Source organism: Pteropus medius, unplaced genomic scaffold (genome assembly GCF_902729225.1).
Source record: "Pteropus medius unplaced genomic scaffold, Ma_sr-lr_union100, whole genome shotgun sequence".
Lineage (NCBI taxonomy): Eukaryota > Metazoa > Chordata > Mammalia > Chiroptera > Pteropodidae > Pteropus > Pteropus medius.
The window spans coordinates 2973259-2997597 of NW_024350922.1; the positions used below are offsets into that span (position 1 = coordinate 2973259).

General features: G+C 52.9%; 3 protein-coding genes and 1 pseudogene across 23 annotated transcripts in view; 3 read left to right on the forward strand and 1 right to left on the reverse strand.

Moving 5' to 3' along the window:
• DNAH3 (dynein axonemal heavy chain 3) overlaps positions 1–4345 on the forward strand; it is a 143260-nt gene extending 138915 nt beyond the window's left edge. Inside the window, exon 65 of the mRNA XM_039840277.1 lies at positions 718–4345. Coding sequence (XP_039696211.1) covers positions 718–1071 — 354 coding nt within the window. The 3' untranslated portion in view covers positions 1072–4345. The remainder of the gene's footprint in view (positions 1–717) is intronic.
• Positions 3976–23115, reverse strand: LYRM1 (LYR motif containing 1). 19 transcript variants are annotated; one of them, XM_039840312.1, is made up of 6 exons: positions 21573–21692; positions 11651–11732; positions 11036–11104; positions 9876–10034; positions 6093–6185; positions 3976–4962 (listed from the first exon to the last, which is right to left on the reverse strand). In XM_039840312.1, the coding sequence occupies exons 4-6, from the start codon at positions 10032–10034 to the stop codon at positions 4846–4848; spliced, it is 369 nt and encodes a 122-aa protein (XP_039696246.1). In that variant the 5' UTR covers positions 11036–11104; positions 11651–11732; positions 21573–21692; the 3' UTR covers positions 3976–4845. The 19 variants fall into 19 exon arrangements, with proteins under 19 accessions (XP_039696246.1, XP_039696240.1, XP_039696247.1 ...); XM_039840306.1 differs by lacking the exons at positions 11036–11104; positions 11651–11732; positions 21573–21692 and adding exons at positions 22696–22777; positions 22932–23115; XM_039840313.1 differs by lacking the exon at positions 11036–11104.
• Positions 17012–17130, forward strand: LOC120584575 (uncharacterized; annotated as a pseudogene).
• DCUN1D3 (defective in cullin neddylation 1 domain containing 3) overlaps positions 22090–24339 on the forward strand; it is a 28896-nt gene continuing 26646 nt past the window's right edge. Inside the window, exon 1 of one of the 3 annotated variants that reach the window (XM_039840301.1) lies at positions 22090–22173. The gene's annotated coding sequence lies outside the window, so the exon portion shown is untranslated. Of the gene's footprint in view, positions 22277–24339 lie in introns of all 3 variants that reach the window. The other 2 variants (XM_039840300.1, XM_039840299.1) reach the window with 2 other exon arrangements.

Here is a 24339-nt window from a genome sequence, read left to right on the forward strand (position 1 = left end):
ATCCTAAGAGACTCTGAAAACATATCTTTCAGAATTAATAGGAGAATGTGTGAGGTGACTGGATAGTGGTTAACGATACAGAAATCAATACCCTTTTGCTATTATAGAAATAAGTACTCAGAAGTAGAAATGTTCACAAAAACAGAAAGACTAGAATTCAAATGATTTCAAGTGGAGCTTGTGCTCTCTGGTTCGCCGTCGTCCCCCGCACCCCGAGACCACTTTCTGCACTTAGAGGAATGGAGTCAAAGGTACAACCTCTGACTCTGAACTGCGGTGTGCTGGTGCCGGCTCTCACCAACTCACCAGAGCCAGCCGGAACGCGTCGTTAATAGCTGATGACCTGACGTTGACCATGGTGGGGTCTTTACATCACAGAAATGGACCAAAATGGCAAACCAAGGCTTTATTTCTCCCCCCAGAGAACGGTTTTGCCGGCATGCACGTGACTAACCCCACACTGTATCGAGGGATGGTCGCTTAGTTACAGTTAACATGGTAGTCTCTGCTTCTGTGAGTAAAGGCAGCGTGCTGACTAGAAGTCACACCTGGCCCCTGTGTGGCAGGCAGGAACATTGTCACTGAAGCCCCCGTCTACTGGGAGGTACATCCTGGGCGAGGCAGGCACTGCAGCCAGGTGGCACTTTTCCAGCCTCTTAATGGTGCCCCAGTGAGGAAAACGGCAGGTCATGGCGCTCACAGCTTCCTCTCTTCCAGGTAACCACACGGGAGACGGTCATGGAGAGCAGCCCAGAAGACGGCGCCTACATAAAGGGACTCTTCTTAGAAGGTGCCCGTTGGGACAGGAAAACGATGCAGATTGGGGAGTCTCTCCCCAAAATCCTCTATGACCCGTTGCCCATCATTTGGCTGAAACCTGGGGAAAGTGCGCTGTTCCAGCATCGTGACGTTTACGTGTGTCCGGTCTATAAAACCAGTGCCCGCAGAGGCACCCTGTCCACCACAGGCCACTCCACCAACTACGTCCTCTCCATCGAACTGCCGACAGAGAGGCCCCAGAAGCACTGGATAAACCGAGGGGTGGCCTCCCTGTGCCAGCTGGATAACTGACGGCGACAGTCTCTGCACGGAAAATAAAAGGCCTTCCGTTGTCAACTACAATCTAGCTTTCCTTTCTTGAGAGTCACGTGACGTGCTGATGGTGATGATGATGACAGTCATATTAACTGAGCACTTGCTGTGAGCCGGGTATTTCAGAGCGGGCTGTAAGGCGGGTCACTGTTATGATCCTATTTTACAGCTACGGAAGCCATGACACGGAGAAGGTAAGCGATATCGCCCAGATCCGATCACCGCTAAAATAGCGGCGCCTGGACGGGACGCAGGCAGTGGCTCTGCAGCCTGGCCCGTCAGCCGTGCGGCCAAGCTCCCCTGCAGTTGTTGTTATTTTCCTCATTATTTCGCTCTGTCATTGAGTTTGGCTTTCACATGGGCCTACGCCAGGGCTTCTCAGAGGCTGAGAGAGGCTTGGGCCACTTTTATTGTTTTGAGGCTCTTCATATATTTTAAATGCACTTCTTGCAGCCATCGTATGTGGTGGGCATTATCGCTGTCTCCGTTTTGGAGATGCACGAATGGAGGTTTAGAAGAGTGACCGGCCCCAAGTGGTGGACTGGCCAGTGGCAGCGCCGGGACCGTACCCGTGGGCCGAAATTTCTGGAAGGAAGGAGACGCGCGTGAACCCATAACTGTTGCGTGCCTACTGTGTGCCACGGCTCGTGCCCAGGCCATCGGACGTCTTCCTTGTTCCTATGTTGGGCACGATGTCTCTCCCTCTGGTGGTTCGGGGAGACTGAGTCACTCGCCCGAGCCAGGGTGGGAGCCAAGGTCTGCCTGGCTCTAGCACCCGGCGTGTTTTTCTTGGCCACGTGCCGCCTTCCTGCCATGGACTTGGCAGTGTTGCGAGGATGTAGAGTCTCAGAAGAGATTAGCTTCAACCACGTCCAAGAAATTTCTGGAGAATCACTGTGTCCTCCCTAGGCCAGCTGGAAGAGAGTCCCGAGGGAGATAAAAATCAAATTCCTGCTGTGTTACTTCTCTGCTGACTCGCTCGTGGAGCTCTTTGGCTCAAGTGGTCCCTTTCAGGACATTCCATCGGTCAGTGCAGAGTTGAGCCAAGATGTAAGGCCGTCCAGGAGTCTCGATGTGTCTGGCCTGACTTGGGAGTCTTCGATTTCTTCTGAATGCAGAAAGCATCTGAGAGTCAAATAAACACACTCCGAAACCTTATTTCGTCATGAGAGCATGGAGCCCCAGTGAATTCTGATCAAGGACTCCGAATTATGAGGTGAGCAAGTCATCTCTGGGACCCCAGAAATGAAGTGCCAAAGGGGGTCCCCCGAATCTTGCCAGAGGCGATGAAGAGACAGACAGGAGGAGCCAGTCTCCTTCAGCCCAAAGCAGGTAGGTTAATAGCTATTTTTTTTTTTCCAGAAACACAATTTTTCCACAGAGGAAAGAAAACCAGGAAAGATAGATTCCTGGAACCGCCTTATCGTTCCAAACAAGATTGTTAGTCATGTGAGATGGGCAGGTGGTCAGGATCCCAGACTCCTGCATCCTGGACGGGTCAGATAAGCCTCACCGCACGCGGCAAGGCACTGAGGGGGTTGTTAAGAGAACAATTGAATTTTAATTACAGTCATACAACTCCCGCTTCAGCGGCAAAAAGCTGAGGGCGGCAGGGAGTGGCCGTTCTCATTCCTTAGGGGTCAAGGGACAGAATGTTTCTGTACAATGGATTAAATTCTTGTAATTTAAAAAATTTCCTCCACTTTGAAAAGATTTGCCATGAGTTTGAGGTCATTTTCTATCGGGACCAATGTGGTATATTCATTAACACCAATTAATGACCACATTAGGAAAGAGCAGTGTGTTCTTCAGAGGTCCTGGCCAGTTAGAGGCTGGAGTCTGGGGCAGAGGTGACCCAAGATCAGCTCGGTGAGAAGCCATAGGCCCTGTGTATAAATAGCTTTGCAGATGACATCAGACAAATCTTGTCACCAAGTTAGTCCCTGCTCTTTAAAAATCTAACCAGTTTTCAGTCCTCGCTCAGTGTCGGAAGAAAGTTTCATTGAAAGAGAGGATTCAGGGGAGACAGGTTCTGCCTTTAAAAGACCAAAGATGGAGATTTTATAGTCTCGGAGAGAAAATGAAAAAAAAAAAAAGCTATTATAAACAAACAAAGGTTACGTGGAAGGTTTGGAAGTAAATTAACAATTATGTTGCTATGTAACAGAGCACGCATCCTTACAAAGGAGGGTAGGCATATAAAATTCACATTTTGGTAACACTCCTGGCACATGGAAGATGCTTAGAGACTAACTAGCCTGGCGGTTAGTTAGAAAGGTGATTCCTACACGCCACAGAGTAAGACAGAAGTTGCTGTCAGAGTCACCTTGGCAGGGACCCACCTGGTCCAGCGCAGCCGGTTCTAACTCCAAAGCAAGAATGGAGCAGTTTCGTAGGCTGACTGCTGGATGAAGCAGTCGGCTTGAGTCCACAGGCCCTGCACGCCGGGAGAGGTCCTCGCATCAGAACCACTTCCGGACAGGGAGATTCGGCACGGGCAGGGGGCACGCCGCCACCGTGAGGCTGTGTGGAGCAGCGGTGCATGGCGTGGCCGACACACTAGCCAGCATGCTGACTCGCCTCCGCCCCCCTCAGCAAAGGCCTGTCGCCGCAGTTGTGTTAAATGCATATTCTGTTCTTCCACTGATACCGTAGTGTAGAGTTTAAAGCTCTGTTCTGCATACTATTATAACGTTATACGTTGTCATCGCCAAACCCCTGCTTACAGGAGCAGGTTTCGAGATGGAAATACAGTGCTCACTTTGAATTTGAGGATTTGTGTGACGAGGGAATCCTAAATTTAGGTACGGACAGGAAGTTGTCAGCTGCTGCATCTGTGGGTCACAAGGCCATTTTGGAAAAGAATACCGAGACGAAAATCGAGAGAGATTTGTGTTTATTGGTGACGCCCATCCTCTCTGGAAGTGGAGGGAATGCTACAGACCTCTACTGACTTCCCATGGGGGGTCTCACCGGACCCCACACATGCGGGGTGTGCGCCCTGGTGTTCTGATCTCTCTTTGTCCCACTTCTGCTTAGACATCATTTGAGAGCCAGCTTGGCCTTTGCACATTCTAATTATGTCAAGGTAAAATACTCATAATGAATGCAGTATGAGTTTCAAGTGAGCCTTTCAGAGGCTAAGTGCATCCCAAGTAATTACACGCTGTAAAGACAAAGCAAACATGCATTTAACTACGACGCACTTTTGTGTATGTGTTATGTCGGGGGCGGGGATGGGACTCATAGAAAATTTCCATGAAAAACCATGATAAATCCAATGATGCACTTTTTAAGGAGGGTTTATCTGGAAATTGGAAGGGTCAAAAGACAACACACAAAAAGCCCACTTTTAAGCAAATCTGATACTTGAAAAAGCAGCCTGAACTATTGTGAGGGCGGTGTATCGTCTGACAGCAGCCATGAGGACTTCCAGGACCTGGGTGACGTCTGTGTGTCGGCTGGCGTGTCCAGCGAGGTCTTCCGAGGAAAAGCCTCCCATGGGCCTCAGCCTTGCTTCTAAATGATGCTTTGGGGAGGATATGCGGTCCGCAGCCTCTAGGACTGGTGTCGTCTGCTCAGGCGGCAAGGCCTTGACAAACAGCACACATCACGCGGTGAGAATCAGTATTTTGGAGGTTTTTAAGAAGATATTCCAATTTTTGCCCCTCGTCAGGCAGAAGGGTTTTGTCATCTGGCTTATAGTGCAGACCTAGCGGGCTCATCGTGCAGGGGAATCAACCTCCTTCCGGGCTAGGAAACCTCATCGTGAGACTGGAGGTACACTGGTTTGGAAAGCTTCCTCAGCTTTTCCTGGCTGCGAAGGCCCCGGCCTCGTAGCGGGGTGAGGCCCATCGGAGGCAGATGAATCTGGATAAGAAGAGAAATAATAATATTAAGAATGATAATCATTACGGCAGCTCATGTTCACCGAGGATTTAGTAAATACCGTGCTCTCTGCTAAGCGCTCAATCCACAGACTCGTTAATGCTTGCAATCCTTACACACGTTAACCCTTACGATCACCTCGGAAGGAATTTCGTCCACATTTACAGATGAGAAAACGGAGGCCCGGAGGTTAGAACTTGCTCAAGAGTATACGCTAAGTGGTGACGCCGGGATTCGAACCCACATCTGTCTGATCCCAGAGCGTGTGCTCCTCTTTATTGCCTGCATGGAGGGGAAAACGGCCACGGTTCACAGTGAGATGAGAACGCAAAGAAGGTGAGAAGAGACGCGTGTGGACACACGATCTGTGCGCAGGGGAGAACCGGGACCCACGTCGGCGCCCACCGAATGGCGCTGGCTGAGCTGCGGCACCTTCTTACAGGCATGCGGTGCGACCCCATGAAAAGGTGGAGGCAGCGATGTCCAGCAGACAGGAAGTAAAATAAACAGGCAACAAACAGTACGCCCGGGATCCCAGGTACTTTAAGTAAAAAAATAAATGAATGAATGAATGAATGAATGAATAATAAATAAATAAAAATACGTGCATGAGTAAGAAGAGGCTATGAGGATGTATCACTGAACTATTAGGCTGAACCAATACAATACGAAATTGCTGGTTTTGTAGGTCAAGAGGAGAGTATTGGCAATTTCATCGAGTCAGAACCCACAGTGATGGCAGTCTCTGCACAGGGTGTGAATTTTTGACAATTTTCACCTTTGACATTATGATGCATTCCTTTAATGTTTGAACTTTGTTCTTTTATTAACAACAGACCTGTCGGACGCAATAAGGAAAACACAAATTTTTCCATAAAACAGTGAAAGGCGGCGTCAGCACGAGCTGGCTTTCCTGTACGGGAGGGAGGGGGCCTGCCCTGCCGCGTGGGGCTGTGGTGACAGCCGGCGGCATGCGAGGACGGCCGGCTCCCAGCGCGCCTCCTGCAGCTCCCGACTTCTCGGCCAGCGCTGGCCCTCTCGGGGCGCTCCCCGGACATGGCTGGGCTGACACGGACACGGACCCACCGCACGCCAACACGGGTCGCACTTACGGGCCTCGGGTACGGGATCTGGTAGTGCAGTCCGATTTCGATCCTGGCCGTGCACTCCTCTATGCACTGCTGGATCAGGCGTGCGTCCGTGAGCTGTGAAAGCGGAGAGCGGGCTGTGAGCAGCTCCTAGCGCACGCGGAGCTGGGCGTGCGTCCTCTGTGCAGCACACTGCACTGATGTTTGAAAAATCAAAAGCAATTTAATATGACATTTACTGTGGATTAAACTTTTAAAAATTATTGAAATAGGTAATATGAGCACGTGGTAAAAAATAATTCAAACGATAGCAAAGGATATACTATCAAAAAGAAGTCTCCCTCTCACCGCTCTGTCCTAGCTCCCCTTCTCAGGGACACCAATTACCAGCGGTTTCTCGTTGGTCCCCCCAGGGATAATCCAGGCATATATAAGCACTCCTGCATATACTTAGGTTTTCTTTTCTTACACAAACGATAGCTTGCTTTGTTCTGAACCTTGCTTTGTTCGGAACCTTGCTTTTTCCACTAACAGCCTGAAGGTCCTTCTACGTTTACACATATAAAGCTGGCCCATTCTTTTTAACAGCACCAAATTCCAACAGCAGGCTGTAGTGTAATTTATCCAGTCTTCTACTGACAGACACTTAGGTTATTTCCAATCTTTTGCCATTATAAACAATTGTGCTATGGATCCCTCTAAATTTCTTTTGGCTCACGTGCAAATATATCTAAAAGATAAAAATTCCAGACAGAGAACTATGGGGTCAAAGGGTGTATGTTTATGCGTTTTTAATTCTCACAGATATTCCCGCTAGATTCAGACTACACCTTTAAGGGGAATTTATATTCCCACGAGCAAGCTATAAATTACATTCCCACCGACGCTGAGTGAGCGTGCTCCTTCACACCCTCCTCAAGCCGATCGAACTGTAAAGTGACCCTGCGGTCTCAGCGAGTACTGTCTAGACACCGCTGCGTGAGATTCTGGAGGGTGATTCAGCTCTCGTTTTGAACTGTGAACTGCCTCGCTCATTAGTAAGGGAAAGAAATGACTTCTGACATTACGAAATTGTCAAATCGTGGTAGTCCAGTTTCAGAGAAAGGAATGCAAAGTTCATTCTGCAGCACAGAGCCAGATGGAGAAGGGGACAGCGCCTTTCACTCGAGGACGGAAAATGAGTCACCACGTGGCTCTGTGAGGCGTTTGCAGGTGGGCCTCGCAGCGGAGCTGGGGTTGCATCAGCCCCGATGACACCCCCAGGGAAGTCTGGGCTGGCCTCTCGGAAATTCCAAGGGCCTTCGTGTCCTGTGGCACCTCTTGGCACAGAGGAGAGTTCCAGGAACTGCAACGCACAGAACCCCCGCTGGGTCCCTTGGGACAGAGGCTGTGCCTCTGACCTCTGCGCTTCTCAGCAGCTGCTGCTCTGGTGTTCGCCTTGGGTATAGACATCCGTGTTCCCTCCCGTTTGGCCACGATTCGGAGCGGTCTGTGCGCCACCTCTGGATGATCATCAAGCTCTTACAGCAAGCGAGGTTACGAGAAACTACTTAGTTTGTATGAGGGACGGGGAGGAAGGAGCCCGGAGAAGGTGCTGGGCAGTGGGCTGGGGCTCCTGGGCTCCCCTGTCCATCGAGACGAGTCTGGGGTACAGCTCTCCAAATCCAGTCATCCAGAGGCTGCCTCATGAGTGTGCTGTATCTACACAGCACCCATACTAACAGTAAACTTTTTCTTTAAATGGACTCTCTCCTAAAGGCGCAGCGTTTGTGAAATGGCCTGATATTCTATTTTCTAATACACAGTAAAACGAGCACAAGTCTTAAAGTTAAAAACGCATGTACCTCCCCCCAGCGCAAAATCATCTTCCTCACGCGTCGTCACCGGCACACACGCCTCCCTCTGGCTCACACCCGCAGTTCGAGCAGAGGCGAATGCGGGGTCAATCACTGCCATGACAAAACGGGTCCTGAGTGGTGACCCCCTGGGTGAGCCTGCAGGGCGTACGGGGCACTCAGTGCTGCGACACCCCCAGCACCAGGCCGGACACGGGGAGGCCGCGGTCCCCGCCTTTGCCACCCGGGCAGAGCAACCCTGACACGTGAAGCTACAGAAGCAGCACGGTGACAAAGTCAGGGAGTTCAGCACAGGGGGATCGCGGGGTCCGGTCAGGCAGAGAGGGGCTCCCGGAGAAGGCCGACTGAATCAGAGAACCTGTCGATGCTCGTTGATTTATGACGAGCACAAGGCAGGGCCCAGGGGCACACTAGGGAAGTGTGACACGTCTAGAACCTGAGGAGCTGACCGGCCAGCCGGGGAGGCTCAAAAGAAAGAAGAAAAGAGAGTGTGACCAACTCCTTAGAGTAGGTCCAGGTCAGGGGTCTGTGAACTCCTCAGACATCTTTTACTTTCAAGAAATATTTCTGAGCCCACGGGTCCCATATATGTACTTACGCTGATTTCTATGTATACTAGTAAGTCATTAAATGTACTAATAATTTCATTCTAAATATATGCAAAACAGGCTGTGTTTTGAAGGACGCAACAGAAACGGTACTCGCAGTGTGTGGCTTCCTTCCTCGGGACGGTGTGAGGGCCTCAGGGGGCCTCGGGGGCAGCGGGACACCGCCCCCGACGGGGCACGCGCGTCTGCGCTAGAGGCAGAACCGCTTCACAGGCAGGCTGGCCCCGCAGAGCAGGAAGGCCTCGGGGTGCCGAGAAGGGGATGGGGGTGTGGACTGGGGTGGGGGCTTCTTCCCTCTCACTCTGAAACGCTCGGGGTCTGGGCCCCGGCGGCACGCAGACAGCTGCGTGGAGAATGCGCGCTGCAGCGTGGGGATAGGCGTGATGACGGACGCGGGCGACCTGGGCCGGGAAGGAGGAGCTCCCCGGGGCCGCACGCCTGGGAGGGGTCCTCGGGGCTGCCGCGGCCGGAACCGCGAGGCGGCTGCCTGCTCCCTGGGCCTGGGCGCTGAGGGCCGACCCCTCGGCTGACAGCGGGGTGCACAGGAAGACAGGGCCAAGGAGGAGACAGAGATGGGTTAGAGAAGATCGAGGGACAGAGAGATGGTCAGGACGTTTCACGGGGGGACAGGGACAGCACTAAACCCACAAGGCCCACGAGGGGCAGTCCGGGGCCGAAAGCCGCCGCACCACCCCCGCCCCCCGCTCCCAGGGAGCCCACGGCCAGTGCTGCGTGGCGTACTGGGACCGGTCAGAAGGAGCCCCTCGGAGCTGGCTTCTGGGCCCGGCACCTGGGCACGCGGTTCCGCTACCCTAGCTGGGAGCGCTGCGTTACCCGTCCTCTGGCCCCAAAGGGCAAACTTGGGAGCTAGCCCGAGGCTCGAGTTCACGGCCAGGTCGTGAAGGGAGCCCGTGTCCTGACCTCGTCTCTCCCCACTGAACGGGGTCCTCCGTGGGCGCTCTGAGTAGATCATACACCGAGAAACACCAATTTCACGCACACCTCCTGTGCACGGGGCCGGCCACAGGCCCGGCGTGGAGGGACCGCTCTGCCCCTGACAACTGTCACCAGCCGGACTCCTGTCACCCGGCTCGTGGGGTCTTCTGAGGACGCCGGACCCCTGACCAGTTGGAGCGAGACCGGAACCTCATGGAGAAACAGGGCCGGGTTCTGCCCCCGAGGGCGGGCACGCTGGCTCGGCTGCGCCTCTGGCCGCTTCCTGCCCACGCTCCGCCACCGTGACTTCTGCTGCTCGCTCGGTCCCCTCAACTTGGGGACGGAAAAGAAATGAACAGACGAGAAACTGCTCTCTTCCTTGCAACCTCCGACGGAGGCCTACTTACGTTTTTGTTTTTCTGGAACAGCGTCCTGGCTTCGTTCAGTATGTACTGTTTTTCTTTAATGGTGTCTTCCATCTGCCCGGATGCCGCCTGCCACTTCCTCGCAAGCCTGAAAATTCGGCGGTAGAGGCCAAGAACTTCTTGTCGTGTGGCTGTCGTCATCTTCAGACCCACCAAAACAGAAGAGGGAAGATTTGCATAAAAATTCAACTTGACAGTAGGCAGCTAGGCAGTTGTACATTTTTTTTTTAATCAGGCTCTTTAATTAGCCTAGAAATAATTGCCTTTTCTCAACAAATCTGCTTGGTAGCATTGCCGGAATGGCCCCGTGGGAATACCAGCCAGCCCTCAGCTTGCCTCTTGCATCGCCCCGTGGCTGAGTCGCTCCACGGTGCTGTTTGCCATGACAGCCATTTTTATAAACATGTCAGAACCAAAATACCCGTTTACAAGTCTTTAACCCGGTAGATCCTGTACCAGGATATCTCAGGAATGACGCTTTTAGTGCATCTCCTGGTAAAATTACATCACTAACTTGAGAAGGCACATTTTGAATTACTGAGTTTTCTAGTTAAGTGAGAACTTGAATCTAGTGCAGGGGTTACAAACTCAAGTTCCTCCAGGGCCTGGCAGGTAACAAAATGAGACCTGGCTGGGTGGGGACAGTGGCCAACTGGGGAGGACATGTCCCCGATGGCAGTCCAGGTTTTTAAATATAAATTCTCAAAAGACGCTAATTGATTATTTTCAAAAATGTGAGTACCATGAAGACTGAACCCGTGTGTTGCAGGCCCTAGCCCACCCTGACGCTGTCAGGTCACAACCCCGCAGTTCACCATAACCTTGCTGAAGACATTGTCCACGTAAGGGCTGTACGGTCGGTGCAACTGCAGGTCTCTGTGACGACGGAAGCTCTTGTGGCCCCTCTGGGTTTTGAGTCTGAAACGTCAGTTTCGATTTCCGAGGACTTGGCTGAGACCCGACCCAAATACATTCCCTAAAGCTAACTGTATTTTTAAAAATTAAGTTCTTGTTATCATCATTTTTTATTATGCAATATTTCGGATATATGAAAACATGAGAGGATAACATAATTGACAGCCATATATTCACAACAGACCTTAAAGAACAAATTTTAGACGTCGCCGAAACTCCCACCGTACCTCGCCTAGGAGGAAACGCGACCCTGAATCTCTCTCTCGTGTCTTCACGTTAACACGCGGTAGCACTGCCTGGCGAGTTTAAGAACGTCACGTGTAAAAGGTCGTACGTCTTCCCACCGCTTGCTCTGGCCCGTGCTGGTCGGACCCACCCTTGCTGTCACACAGCCCCGCTGCGGCTGTCCACGGCATGAAGGTACCCCACCCCCGTGCATGCCCCCCCCACCCCCAGCGGACATCGGGTGTTCCCTTTTTCTGTCACTTGTGCAAAAACATTGGTCTGTTTCTTTAGTATTTTTGCTGTGTCTAAAAGTAATTCAGGGAAGAGGAAAAAAACAAAAGCCCCACCACTGGAGGGTCCTGGAGAGGCAGAGGCGCCGCCTGTAACAGTGGCAGGTGGGGAGTGAGCGGCAGGACCGGGCGCTAGGATGCCCATCACGCGTCCCGTCCCGGCTGCCCTCAAACAGGAAGCAGGCTGCTGGCCACCCTGGGATCAGGACCCAGTTCTGCCCATGCAGGGGGCGTAACACGACACCGTGCACTGTGGGGTGGTCCTAGATTGATGAGAGTTCGGGCAGGTACAGGATACAGGTGGGATCTGGAAGGAGGCGTGTTTACCTAGAAATTCCAAGTTCCTGCACAGAGTTCACCTTACAGAGAATTCCTCTTTCCAAGACGACTGGCCACTTGCTGACCTTTCCTGAGCAATGAGGAAACGAGCCCAGGCTGAACCGTTTGACGAAAGCTTGAAAGCACGATTTCACCCAATTCAAAAGTTCCAACACCAACTCCGATGTCCACGATGTGTCAGAAAATGCTTAAAAGGAATTCATACCAACCGAGAGAGAGCCTCATGGTTTGTGGCTAATGGTTAATGAAAACCCAGATAAGATGATGACATCTTTCCTGGTAAGGACACAGACTTCTGAGTTTCTGACGCGCGCTAAAATCCCACGGTTTCATAATGAAAATACGTGAGCCAGCTCCCGCAAGGGGCAGGGGGCCTGTCACTGACTTCCACTCCCGTCATTAAGTGCCTGGACTTAATGGCACCGGAGAGGTGGGGGAGGGCTGGCCCATTACAACAGCAGCGACCTTCTAACCTTCCAACCTTCCGCAAAGTCTGACTTTAATTGCTTTCCGTCCCCGGGCTAAGAACCTCAGCTTCCAACTGTAACCATCAGATCCCATAATCCTGACGGGAGCCCCGTAATTAGGGCACTCAAGGTAACAAGCGGAACTGACAATGGGTACTTAATAGGCCTATTTTCAAAACACTTTAATTAATGTTTAAGTATTTGGAAACCTAATCCCGAAAGGAGATAAGTGACGGCTCCCTCTGCGAGGCCAGGTGACCCAGAAAACCTAGCTGCGGACGGTTTTCGGGGAGAAGGGTACAACGCCGTGGGTCCCGCAGCGCACCGTGAGCTACCACCAAGGGAGCCTGTCATTCATTCCCTTCCCGCTCCTGGCAAGAAGGCGAGGAAAAAACGCTTTCGTTCTGGATTCTTCCAGTTCTTTGAGGGAATCCTTGGGGGTACATACCCACCTGTCCCCCCTTTCCAGAAGGCTCTCCCCCGACTCCCTCCCACGTGGTACCTGATCAACCCCTAGTCATCTTTCGGTTCCCAGGGGAAACACGTGATGTGTCCAAAAACCCGGCCCCTCCCCCCGCCACGCACATCAGAGGCGTCTCTCTCTCTTGAACCTTCTCACAGCCCTTTGTATTTCTTCTCTGCAGCACTCATCACTCAAGTTACGGTTTGTAGTGTCTGTCTGCCCCTTCGACTCTGATCTTTATGGGGACAGGGACCACATCCCTCTTATTTGCTGCTGAGTTCTCAGCACCTAGCGAGGTGTGTAACGGCGTTCAACACGCTGGCTGAATAAATGGAAATAATGCTACAGAAAGCTCGATTCTGGAAGCAAAGTCAGCCATGTTTTTAAAAATTGAGAAAGCTCTTTTCCTTTCGGTTTGAGTTTGTGTCTGGCCCATCAGCAGCTTGTTTAGTTAGGAGAAGCGCCTTTCCCCTGGGTCTTCCTTCCGAAGGGCTCAGTGGCTTGAAACCAACCCCCGCTCCTGTCACGGCCTCGCAAGGACTGGTGCATGACCAAACAAACCCCTACTGTGTGCTTGCCGGCAGTGCGTGGCCTCCACTCACAGCTGGGGGATTCTCCTACGCAGGAGTCCCAAAGACTGGCTGGGGAGGTGACTTTTGATGTACAATATCAACACTTATTTTCTTACTGTGATTCTTTTAATGTTTTTAATAGCCCATCAAGCCCATGATTTAAAAGTGATTTTCATTTTATACTGATGCAGCTTCCTTTAAATAACTGTATTACGAAACATTTTCAGCTGGTTTAAAGCAAAGGTGAATACTGGTAAAAAGTGTGACGTGGGGTCTGAAACACAGAAGCGTGGGAGCGGCCGCTGTGTCAAGCCTCGGGGTCTGTCCCGGCTGAGCCGCCCACTTAGAACGGGCATTGTCGCCCCACCCGGTAGACGCTGTCCGCGTCCCCTCAGAGCGCCTGCCACGGCCAGCTACTGCTCTTTTGCGATTTCATCGTCCCTTCTCACCGCTCACCGGGGTGACGACAGAAGCTGCCTCTGCTTTGCGCTCACTGTGCCAGAGGCTTCCTTAGGTGCGTTCCGTACCTTAACTCCCGTCCTCACTGCGACAATCACGTGAGGGAGCTACTACACCACTGTCTCCTAAAAGGAGGGGCGCGTGCAGAGAGGCGAAGTGACTCGGCGTCAGGTAGCTAGCAGGGGGCGGGGCCCGCATTCAAACCCCAGCTTGCAGTCACTGAGAGGCTGCTCCACCTCAGCGCCTGAGCCGAGTGTCCGCCCTCTGCCCGCTGTTGAAAGAGTTTAGCCAGTTGTGACAAAGGGAGCTAAACAATTCCATTCCCTTTCCACAGCGAGCAAAAGGCGTTTTCTGTACCTCGATGACATGAATCTTTCTGTGACGTTTCTCATATACCACCTGCCCTTGTGACTGCCCTACTTTAATATGACACGCTGGCGCCTATAACACCATATTACACACCAGCACCTATAACAATCACATTACACACCAGCACCTATAACAATCACATTACACACCAGCGCCTATAACAATCATATCACACGCTGGTGCCTATAACGATCGCATTTCACACCGGCGCCTTCGGAGGAGCCCACGTGGCTGGACGGCTCTGCTCTTCCACCCCCTGCAGCAACGCGTCCCCAACACTCAGGAGGGAGCTGACGTCACAGAAGAGACACTGGGGCTCAGCGCAGCGCCACCGGCCTGCAGGCCTCACACTACTGAGGACCAAAAAGGGGTCCCACAGAAAGCCACCTCTCAGGGAGATCCGATCCTAAGTTCCTCGCAGGGCAGGCCACAGAGGGCGGTCACGCCCCAGGCCTGTAGCTCCTGTAGTAAAAGGTCCTTCTTTGCCTTCTGCAAACACCATCCATGGTTTCTGTGCATCCAGGTTAATGCGCCTTTGCTATAAGCCATAACCACTCGAGGAGAGGAGGAGGGGGGGGGGGAGGAGGCGGGAGGGGGGGGGGAGGGAGAAAGGGAAGAGAGAGACAGAGAGAGAGAGAGAGAGAGAGAACCTGATCCTGCCCACCAGCCATGACCCCACCCCACCTTCTCTGCTTTCAGTCCTTCCTCTTCCCTACGCCTCCCCCTTTAACCCCAAATACATAAAAGAAACTGCAAAACTGTCTCTCTCCAGAACATGTATCTAGCTTCTCAGCAGCTGTCATCGGTCTGGCTCAGGAAAAGGCTTACGAGAATTCTCTACAGGTTTGGATGCTTCTTACATCCACACGTCCCTCGCGAGCACCCACCCAGGCGTCATCCACTCAACGTCTACGCGGTGCACACCGCGGGCCAGGCGCAGGCAGGCGCGGGGCACAGTGATGAGCCAGCAGCCACGTCCCGCCCTCCTAGAGCTTACACGCTCGTGGCAGAGGACAGACAAAAAAAGCAATTTCTGACTCTGGCGGTGTTGAGCAAGTTGGAGTATCATGGTCTGATGTGTATCTCTTAAAATGTGTCGGATCCCAAACTGTTTTCTTAACGATCCTACCAGTCTGCAGAGGGTGCAGAGCCCTGTCCGATGCCGCCGCACTCACAGGAGAGCCGGGCTCAGGGGCCAAAGTCCCTGGATGCGCGTTTCCCCGACCAGAAGCTTCTCCCCGTTTTTATTTCGGAGTCAGTAATGGGGACTCATAATGCGCAGTGATGAATCTCCTAAAAAATAAAAAAATAAACAAACACCACGGCACCACCCGCTCGTGCTCCCAGGCGAGAGCGACAGCGGAGGGTCTGGACGGACCCCGAGAGCCCCCTCCGCCCGCACGCCCGCCCGGCGCGTCCACACGTGCTTTCCCAGGAGGGCGGTGGCGAGGTCCGCCAGTGCCAGGGGCTCCGGCAGCTTGGCCCTTCCCCCGCCTTCGGGGAGACCATCCCGGCTGAACCCGTGGGAGCCTGAGAGCTGAGAAGAAAACGCCCGTCCCGGAGGAGGGTTATAGACTGTGACGCGAGTCTCAGGAATGTCAGACTTCCACACGCTGGGTGCTCACGAGGCTGCACAACGACAAGGGACAGGGAAGGCCCGCCCGCGGGGGGAGGGGCTCCTCCCTCCTTCACGACCTGCCCTGGGTGGCATTTTCTCTCATCGCACCCAGTGAACGAATGAATGAACGTGACGTTAATGCAGGGAGCAGGCAAGAGAACACAATGTCGATCACGCCGCCCTCGGGGACTGCCAGGTGCTGATCGCCCGCGGCCAGGCCCCGGGGACATCTGCGGGCCGATCCCTGCTGGGATGCTGACAGCCCATTCCCCACGCCCGTGGAAGGGGACACAGGGACAGGAGTCTCTGAGTGTCTTCCCTACACAAATGAAAGCGTTCATTCCCCATGGCTAAGGCCACAGGGAACCTATGGCCTGCAGGCTGGGAGCAGCCGGCGGGCCCCTGGGGCTCCATACCCGCCTTCCTCCGTCCCTGTACGTCCATGTCCAAGGGAATGGGAACTAAAGAATGACGTACAAACCGCGCTCCCTGACTGCCCTGGGTCCCTCGCAGCCCCTGCTCACCCCCTTCCCAGTCTCCCTTCGTCTCTCTCGCTCTGCCTCTGAGAGGGGCGCACACTGTCTGTGGGGTGTCACCCCTTTTCTAACAAACTTTCCTTTTGACTCTAACTTCGGCGTGTGTTGAATTCTTTCCACACTCTGCCAAAGGATCCTCTTCTCTCTCGTAAGACTTGGTCCTCCGCATCCAACTCGGTGACATCCGCCCTGTGCTGCATCCATGTGATGATCAACTTTCTCTCCCAAGTGCTCGATTTGGAGGGCTGGGGACAGGGTGGCGGCCGTGGAACTTCCCACAGGGAATCACGGTCTCACGTGGTCACTGTGCACCAGCGGTGGCCGGTCCCATCCCTCGGCCCTGTCTCCTTAGAGCTGGGAGCCTTGTTGACAAACGAAGGCAGCGACCCGCAGCTCTTCCTCGTGCGGCCGCTGTCACCCCTCGGCTCCCACTGTGGGTCACGGGCCCTCCACACGGACACGGGGTCGGCGTCCCTGCTCCGCGCGCCTCCGGCACAGTCCTGTCTGCTGTGACGTTCACCCTTCTCCACTTAACTTTCTGCTCGGTTCCCCCTCCTCTGCGGTGTGTGCGTCGTGGCCTCGTTCGTCACACTCCTAGGCCTGGTGTGCAGTTGGGGCTTGAAATACACTCGTTAGAAGAATCGATTGATGCTCAGAACAGTCACCGCTCATGTCCACTCCCATCCTGATGCACGCGATGGTACCTGGGCCAGGTGTCCCAAATGAAGACCCTAGAGCATTTAAAAATACTAAGCCTCCACGACGTTTCTGAGAGTGGCGCTGTGGCTGTCAGCGTGAAGCATGGACGTGGGGAGGAGGCCTTATCGGCTCCATCTCCGGCACAGCTATAAAGTAACCCTCACTTGTCTACGGCCACGCCACCCTGAACAAACCCGATCTCATCTGACCTCGGAAGCTAAGCAGGGTCGGGCCTGGTCAGTACTTGGATGGGAGACCGCCTAGGAAGACCGGGTGCTATAGGAGTAAAATATAAAAAAATAAGGGATTGTAAGCTGACAAGGTCTTTGCGATCTGTGAGGTCACGCAAGGGTTGCCTTGCCTAAAAAAAAAATTAAAAAAAGTAACTCTCACTCTCCAGTTCCTCAAGGCCAGTTAAGGTTTGTCCACTGGACTGAAATGATTTAGTTTCCATGACGCTTAGAACCAAACATAGGAACACGGGGTTCTGATACTTTTCTTCTTGAAAAACAACCCTTTTGGGGAATAAGGTTCCTCGTACCCAAGTGACCAGGGGTCAAAACCAACCCTGCAAATTATGATGTAAAGTTTTGCCATTTGGAAAATTGCTAGGGAACCGAACATCTCTTATGATGCCGAAGTGGACAGGTTTTCTGACCGTGGATGGCAGAGTGGACGGCGGCTGCCTTGGCGTTAGACATCGCTCCCCCACGTGCGTGAGGAAGAGGAATGGGCTCCGGGGCGGTCAACCCTGGGTCCAAATCCTGACCTCATGACGTCAGGCCAGTGTTCCCGAGCCTCAGTTTCTTAGAGTGTGGAATGGGGTAACGACAGAACCATCTCTGAGGAGCCGTAAGGAGCATCCACGAGACGATCCGCGTAAGTCACTTCGCACAGGGAGCGGACGGAGGGAACGAAGGGGCCTCTTTTATCTGTGTTCGGCTTTGTGCAGGGGGGCGGAGAAATGCGCAGCAGCTGGCGTTTGGGGCTGGCAAAGGCGTTGCTTTGTGGTGGTGACGGATTTTCCGAAAGCCTTTCCCTCAGATCGTTAATACCCCTGCACAGCGAGGGGCTATTGTTCTCCAGTGAGTCAACAGCCCGGCTGGACGCCCGGCTTATCCTCAGACCTCAGAGCATGTTCCTGACTGGAAATGCGGCGCAGGTGCCGACAGCGAGCACGACCGGGCTTCCCTTGCCCGTGTGCTTCCTGTACCCGCGGCTCCTTGCTTACCCTTCTCCAAGGTCCGTCATGCTCCCAACTTTCTGGTGTATACCCGTGTCCTATACAGTGTCATCCTTCACTGAAGCCAGGAACCTCCAAGCTAAACCGTGCCCCAGACGCCTGTCCTCTGTCCTCCCTGCCCTCTACCAACGAACACGCACACATACACCACAGACTTGTTTCCTGTCCTGGATTCGGTTTTCGGTTACTAGAATCCAAAAAGGGAAGTATAATGCCACACGCTTGTTTCACAAACCTCAGGATATGCTGTGCCGTGTGCCTGATCATGCCACAGCTATTCTCTGAAACAGCGTCTTTTCATACAGAAAGTGCCGATATGGTGTCAGAGAGAAAGGGCAGGGAGGAGAGGGCAGACTGTATTTGTATTTCACCTAAAGAGAAAGGAATTTAGTTGGCCATGTAATATGGGCGTTCTTCAGAACGCAGGGATAAACCAAAACTATTGACATCTGAAAGACTTCTAATTATTCCCTAAAAGATCTTACGAGGTTAAGCTGTACTCATTCTAATACGCCAGCACAGGAGCACAGACACAAGACTGTACTTGTAAGGGGAACTCCAGTCACTCTATTGTAACCAAAAAATACACAGCTGTTTTTCCCCTCCGGGACAGAAATTCTCAATGGAAATCGAGTTTCGGTCCCTTAAGTCAAAAGCAGTGGAAGGATGTGTTTCCCTACCTGCGGACAGAGACCAGGTAAGGGGTCAGCCGGAGGCGGCGACAACTTTACACAAGCAGGAGGTGGTGCTGGGTGTGTGTGGGTGTGCGCCTGCCGGAAATAGATGAAAACTAGGTCAAAGCTGAACATCAGCCCTGGTCACTCATTCATCACTACCCAGGACTTCCACCCTGCACAGGAATTAGGGAAGTCCCAGGACGCTGACCATGTCAATTTAAATTAACATTTAAATCCCTCCTTTGTGACAATTTCTTATAGAAATGAATAAGGAAACTGACAAAAGGACTTCGGTTGCAACATTATACACGGGCTGGAGCTTTCTAGCACCTGACCCGTGGTCCAACCACCTGATAAATAATCTCACTGTGGGCCGGGGGCCCCGCCTTCATCAGTTTCCGGGTAGCCTCCAACTATCAAAGGAGCCACTTTTCTCATCTGCAGAGGCACCGAGCTCCTAACTGCCCATGTTGATGTGTGTGGAATGATTAGCACCCAGAACCCTTCACGTTCCATCTTCGATGATGGAAATATTCCATATCTGTGCCATCCACCAAGGTGGCCACAGGCCGCATGTAGCTACTGGGCACTGGAAATATGGCTGGTGAATCCAAGTAACTGCATTTTAAATTTTACTTAGATTTAAGTAGCTACACATGTAGCTTAGTGGCTACATATAGACAGCACCACCCTAGATCAAGAATTGCAAATTAAGTGCCCACCGGGGTGGGCAGGTAATGGAGGGAGGGGCGACCTTTGGCAAACTTGAGCACTGAGCCACACACAAAGGGGGCAGCAGCTCGTTGGTCCTAGCTGACTGTCGCTGTGTAGGAACCTCAGGCTGGTATTGACAGATTGTTTCATTTTTCAAAGGAAGCTGAAAATCTGGATTTTGATGTCCAATTTTTAAATGTTGGCAAGTAAAAATTAAAAAAGAATTTAAATCACTTTGTGGGCTGAACAATATGTTTGTAGGCAATATCTGTTTTGCCAGTTTGCAGTCTCTACCTAGGCCAACCTCTTCCGCTCAAAGAAAAAGGTTCATCCAAGGCCACTCTGCCGGTCAGGAGCAGATCCAAAGCTGAAGCCCAGGTCTTTTGATTCTTCTCGATTTTGCGAGACTGACCATATTGAGATTGTGGTTACAGTGGCGGCGGCGGCAGCAGGGACCAGAGCCCCTTTGTTAGAAGCTGTCGAAGTTCATGGCCGATATCTTGTGAACAGTGTTTGTACCTAGCTCTCTCTAGTCACATGTTGGGCCCTACGTGCAAGGCTCTGTAGTAGGAGCCAGCAGGACACAAAGAAATACTCTGTGGGGGAGACAGACATAAACAACTAACAAGCAAAGTCGGCTTTGCTATAATGGACACGAATCACGTGGCTCCCGGTCCAAAAGCACTGATGGCCAAGATGAGAAGCTGGCTAGTGAGTGGAGGATGAGTCTCACTGATTATGACTGTGGGTCCCATTATTCAGTATATTGACAGCCAGGGGGGGGCTGAGGGGGGGGTGGGGGGACGGGTGGGCTCCTTTTATCTGTCAAGAGTTTCTTTACAGGCTTCTCCTCTGGGTAATCTCTAAATGTAGAGCCGCCAGGATTTTAAGGGCTTAGGTGATCTAGAAATAAACCCCTACATTATCTATCTCTCCGACTTTTCCCGACTTGCATATCTAATTCTCCATGTCTCCACCTGGATGGTTAACAAACCGATCAAACCTAGTATGCTCTAAAGAGAACTTACGGTGTTTGCCTCCAAACTGTTTTTCCCGAGGAGTCAGCCTTGGTCCCTCTCTCCCCCACATACTCCACATCCAATTCAGCAGCAAGTCCTGCAAGCTCCACTTCCAAAACACACTGTCAACGCAATTCTCTCCATCTCCCGGGCGACTGGAACGCTACTGCCTGCACCTCTCTTGGGCTGCTGCAGACCTCCGAAGAGGTGTGACAACTTGTACCCGTCTCCATCCAGCAGCCACGAAGATGTTTTAAAACACGAAATCAGATCCTGTCACTCCCCTTCTTAAAGCCCTCGAGAACATAATAACAAACCCGCACCCCGGGCTAAAGGCCCTGCCGCTTCTCCATCGCAGACCACTTTGGCCTTGTTCTTGCTATTCCAGCCACCCGGCCTCCTCGCTGGCCCTTTTCTCCACCCGGAAGGTTCATTCTCTAGTTTCCCCCTCTTCTCCGACCTCCGCAAAACCTGGCCTCCCCTGAGCAGCCTTACCCGCCTCAGAGTGGCGCGGGCCCCCCATCTTCTACCACTTCACCTGGTGTGACTGGTCTTTGGGGGGGCATTTCTCACTTGCGGATAACTTCCTTATTCATTGACTTTTAAACTTCCAAATGGACTCGAATAAAAAGTCGCGGAGCAAAGCCTTCTTTGCAGACCGAGGGAATTAAGGAGGGAATTAAGGGTCTCAGTACCCTAGAAAAATCTCCGTGTCCCGTACGGGGTCTCGTTTGGGTCAACCTTCCCCAGCTAGACGCTCCCGCCCCTGGAACTGCCCCTATTCATCTCCCACTGACATTCGGGGGATCCAAGGATTCAGAACAATCTGGGAGGGGCTGCAAACCGGCATCTCCGCGACCCCAAACGAGGTCTAGGGCCGCGTCCCCGGGCAGGTTCCCGAGGCCAGCGGCGCTGACACCAAGCCGTCCTCGCGCGGCTGGGGTCACACAAGCGCGTCTCCTAGCAACGTCGCACCCCTCCACCCCCACCCCGTCCCATCCCTGCCCCTGGGCAGCCAACCCCTTCCCCCAGTCTCCCGCGCCGGGAGTCCGCGTCTCCAGCCCCTACACTCACGCTGCGTCAGTCCTGCCTTCCCCCACCCACAGGAGCGCCGCAGCCCCAGGCCGGCCAGGAGGAGGCGGCGCTGGGAGCCGAGCTGAGCCGCGGCCGACGGAGCTCGGGCAGGTCCGGTAGGCCAGGCCGGACCAAACCACTGGGCGGATCTCTGTGGCCTCATCGTCCCGAGTCGGGGGTCGTCTCGAGGAGCTCTTAAACTTCAGACTCTCGCTCACCCTCCGCCGGACGCCCAACAGTATAGCCAACTTCGTCCTCTCCCTGTTTCCCTTTACCCCTTTCGCGATCCTTCCCCCCCCATTCCAGTCCCCCCAATGGTCCAGTCCAGCTCCTCCGAGCGCGCCCTCCCCGTCTCGTGGTCTTTGCCCTTACTTGGCGACGGCTTCGTACGTCCCCGCGTACGTCATGACGCAGCCCTCCGCGCGCGCCCGCCCCGCCCCTCCCCAATTCTCCCTCCCGGAGCCGGCGGCCCGCGGGGTTACCGGAAGTGATGATACAGGCGGCGATGGAGGGGGCGGGGCCTCCGGGCGGCCGCCGCCGGTGGGCCGCAGATGAAGAGGCGACGGCGGCAGTGGTGGAAGAGGAGGCGGCGGCGGCGGGGGTAGGGAGCCTGGAAACGCGAGCGGGGATGGTAGGTGGTTTGGACCCGCCGGGCCGCCGTCGTTTCCAGAAAGGGTTTGACTGGAGGAACCTCTGGAGCAGCTGTGAGTTTGGGGGGGGGGGGGTTGTTCAGGGAAGGGGAGCCTTGAGAGCTGAAGGGGCGGGGGTTGGGTACCTTCGAGAAAGGGGGGTGGTGGAAGAGGAGGAGTGGAAATCAGCGCCTTGTGTGGACCGGTCCCTCTGGAAGGAGAGCCTGTGGCGTGTCAGCCGCGGGGCTCAAAACTTACCCACTGTCCCTGCCTCCCACTGCCGGCACCCCTCAGCCCGGGCCCGGGGCGCCGGGGGCCGGAGCTGCCCCGGAGGGGGTGCAGGCTCCGGTCCTGCGCCCCGGGTGAGCGCCGTGAGCTGCGAGCCCAGGAGGGAGGTGGTGGGGTGCATCCCCGGCTCCCTCCGCCCTCCTTTCCCTCCCCGCCCCCATCCTCCTCTTTAATCATTAACAGCCCTGGAATTAAGGGGCTCAGACCTGAAGGCCTTTCCGTGCACCTTTGCTGTAAACGATAACCATCTGTGCCTGAGGTAATGGGGCCGGAGGCTTCGCCTGCATCCTGTATAGGAAGTGGGCCGGGGTGACAAATGTATTGTTTTTTCCCATTGCCCGTCACCCCTCATCCCCGCCTCTGCCCATCCCTCGTTTCCACTTTAATTCTCTGTGGCTAGGTGGTAATCGAGGTGTGCCCCTCCCCGCCGTACCTTGGTTACCTCTTTTGAATTTGGTGTTCAGACTCCATCCCATATCTTAATTGCAGGCTTTGTAATGACTTCAGTTACAGGCTGTGTCACTTTGGAAGTAGCTCTCAATGCCTGGTGGCTCCCGGTTCAGGTGAGCGTTTGCTCCTGTGGATACCAGAATTCCAAGGCCCTCGCGAGGATTCCTGAATGGCATCATAGCCCAGGAATCAAGGTCTCTCGCTCTAAATACTTTATGCGTGAGGAATTTACATGTTGTCAACTTTCTGAAGTGATTTGACGTTAGGTTAATTCTGGATTTCTGTGTTTCTCTCCACCCACACTTCGCGAAGCACTTCAGAGAACAGAAAACTCCGTATGACTTTTTCGTTTCTACGATTGGACAATAATAACTTTTTTTTCTCTTCGTGTCTGGCACTCAAGTCTTCAGTGACACAGTCAGCTCATGCTAATTTCTGTCTTATTTAGCTGACTTTTTGGGTATAGGTGCTCATAAATGAGAAAATGTGATCTGTTTAGTTTTATTTTAAAGAATACAAACCAATAACAGATGTGAAAAAAGTATTTGAGGAAGCGAAGAATGATCGGAAAGAAGGTCCCTTTGTTGAAGTTCTCTTGTTTTAAAAAAATATCCCCAGGTAGCGTGCTCCTTCAGCCTGTCCTTGGGATTTCACTGTGAAGTGTAATGATTCCTATTTCTGTGTTGATATTTTCTTGGAAATCCTTTGTTGAATCTGGAACTGTGTTTCCTGAAGAACTTTAATAAGAGTTTCTAAATTTTAGGGACCCTTCGATTAGAAAAAGTGCATAAATCCTGACCCTCTATAACTGAGTTTATATGCATAGTGCTAGAAGAATTTTCTTAACGGAGGGCTTTTTGGTGACACTTCAGCTGAGCTTTAAATAAAAAGTAGTGAGCCCTGCAAAGATAGGGGAGGAGCTTCTGGGTTCTGGGACTAGGTAGCTAGCACAGACCCGCCGGAATGACTTTGGCAAGTTCCAGGGGGATGGCGGGGGTATGGGAAAGGTGGGGGCAGTAATAACCAGAGTCTAATGAGCGAAGGGGACTGTGAAGAGTCTAGGTCAGAGAGGTGGAGGCCAGTCCCAGAATAGGTGGCCAAATAAGAGCAAGGAGCAAGAAATAGAAAGTGATGCTCCTCTTCATTCTGTTGTTTTTCCTAGAGTCTTACAACTTAGCGTTTTGTAGGTGCTGTTGAACTATTGTAATAAAAAGAAAAAAAGTCATTTTCCTGAGAATGGGCGAGGAGGCGGCTGTGGTCACCTGGGTCATTTCTGGCAGATAAATCTCAAGCTTGTGGTCACAATTCATTGGGATGTTCAGTTGAGAGCACACTTATCCTTACAGGATTTTGATTCATGCTGCTATTTAAAATTGCATACTAAGTACCCCCAAACGTGT

What these genes read in the sequence shown, in the direction of transcription:
- LYRM1 (XM_039840304.1), bottom strand. Translation starts at nt 22,610, where the DNA reads ATGCACCCCACCACCTCCCTCCTGGGCTCGCAGCTCACGGCGCTCACC. An exon ending in GTGGGAGGCAGGGACAGTGG is followed by an intron (nt 22,183 to 22,459) that starts GTAAGTTTTGAG and finishes TCGCGTTTCCAG; the next exon opens with GCTCCCTACCCCCGCCGCCG. An exon ending in CGCCTGTATCATCACTTCCG is followed by an intron (nt 11,105 to 22,054) that starts GTAACCCCGCGG and finishes TAAACTCGCCAG; the next exon opens with GCAGTGCTACCGCGTGTTAA.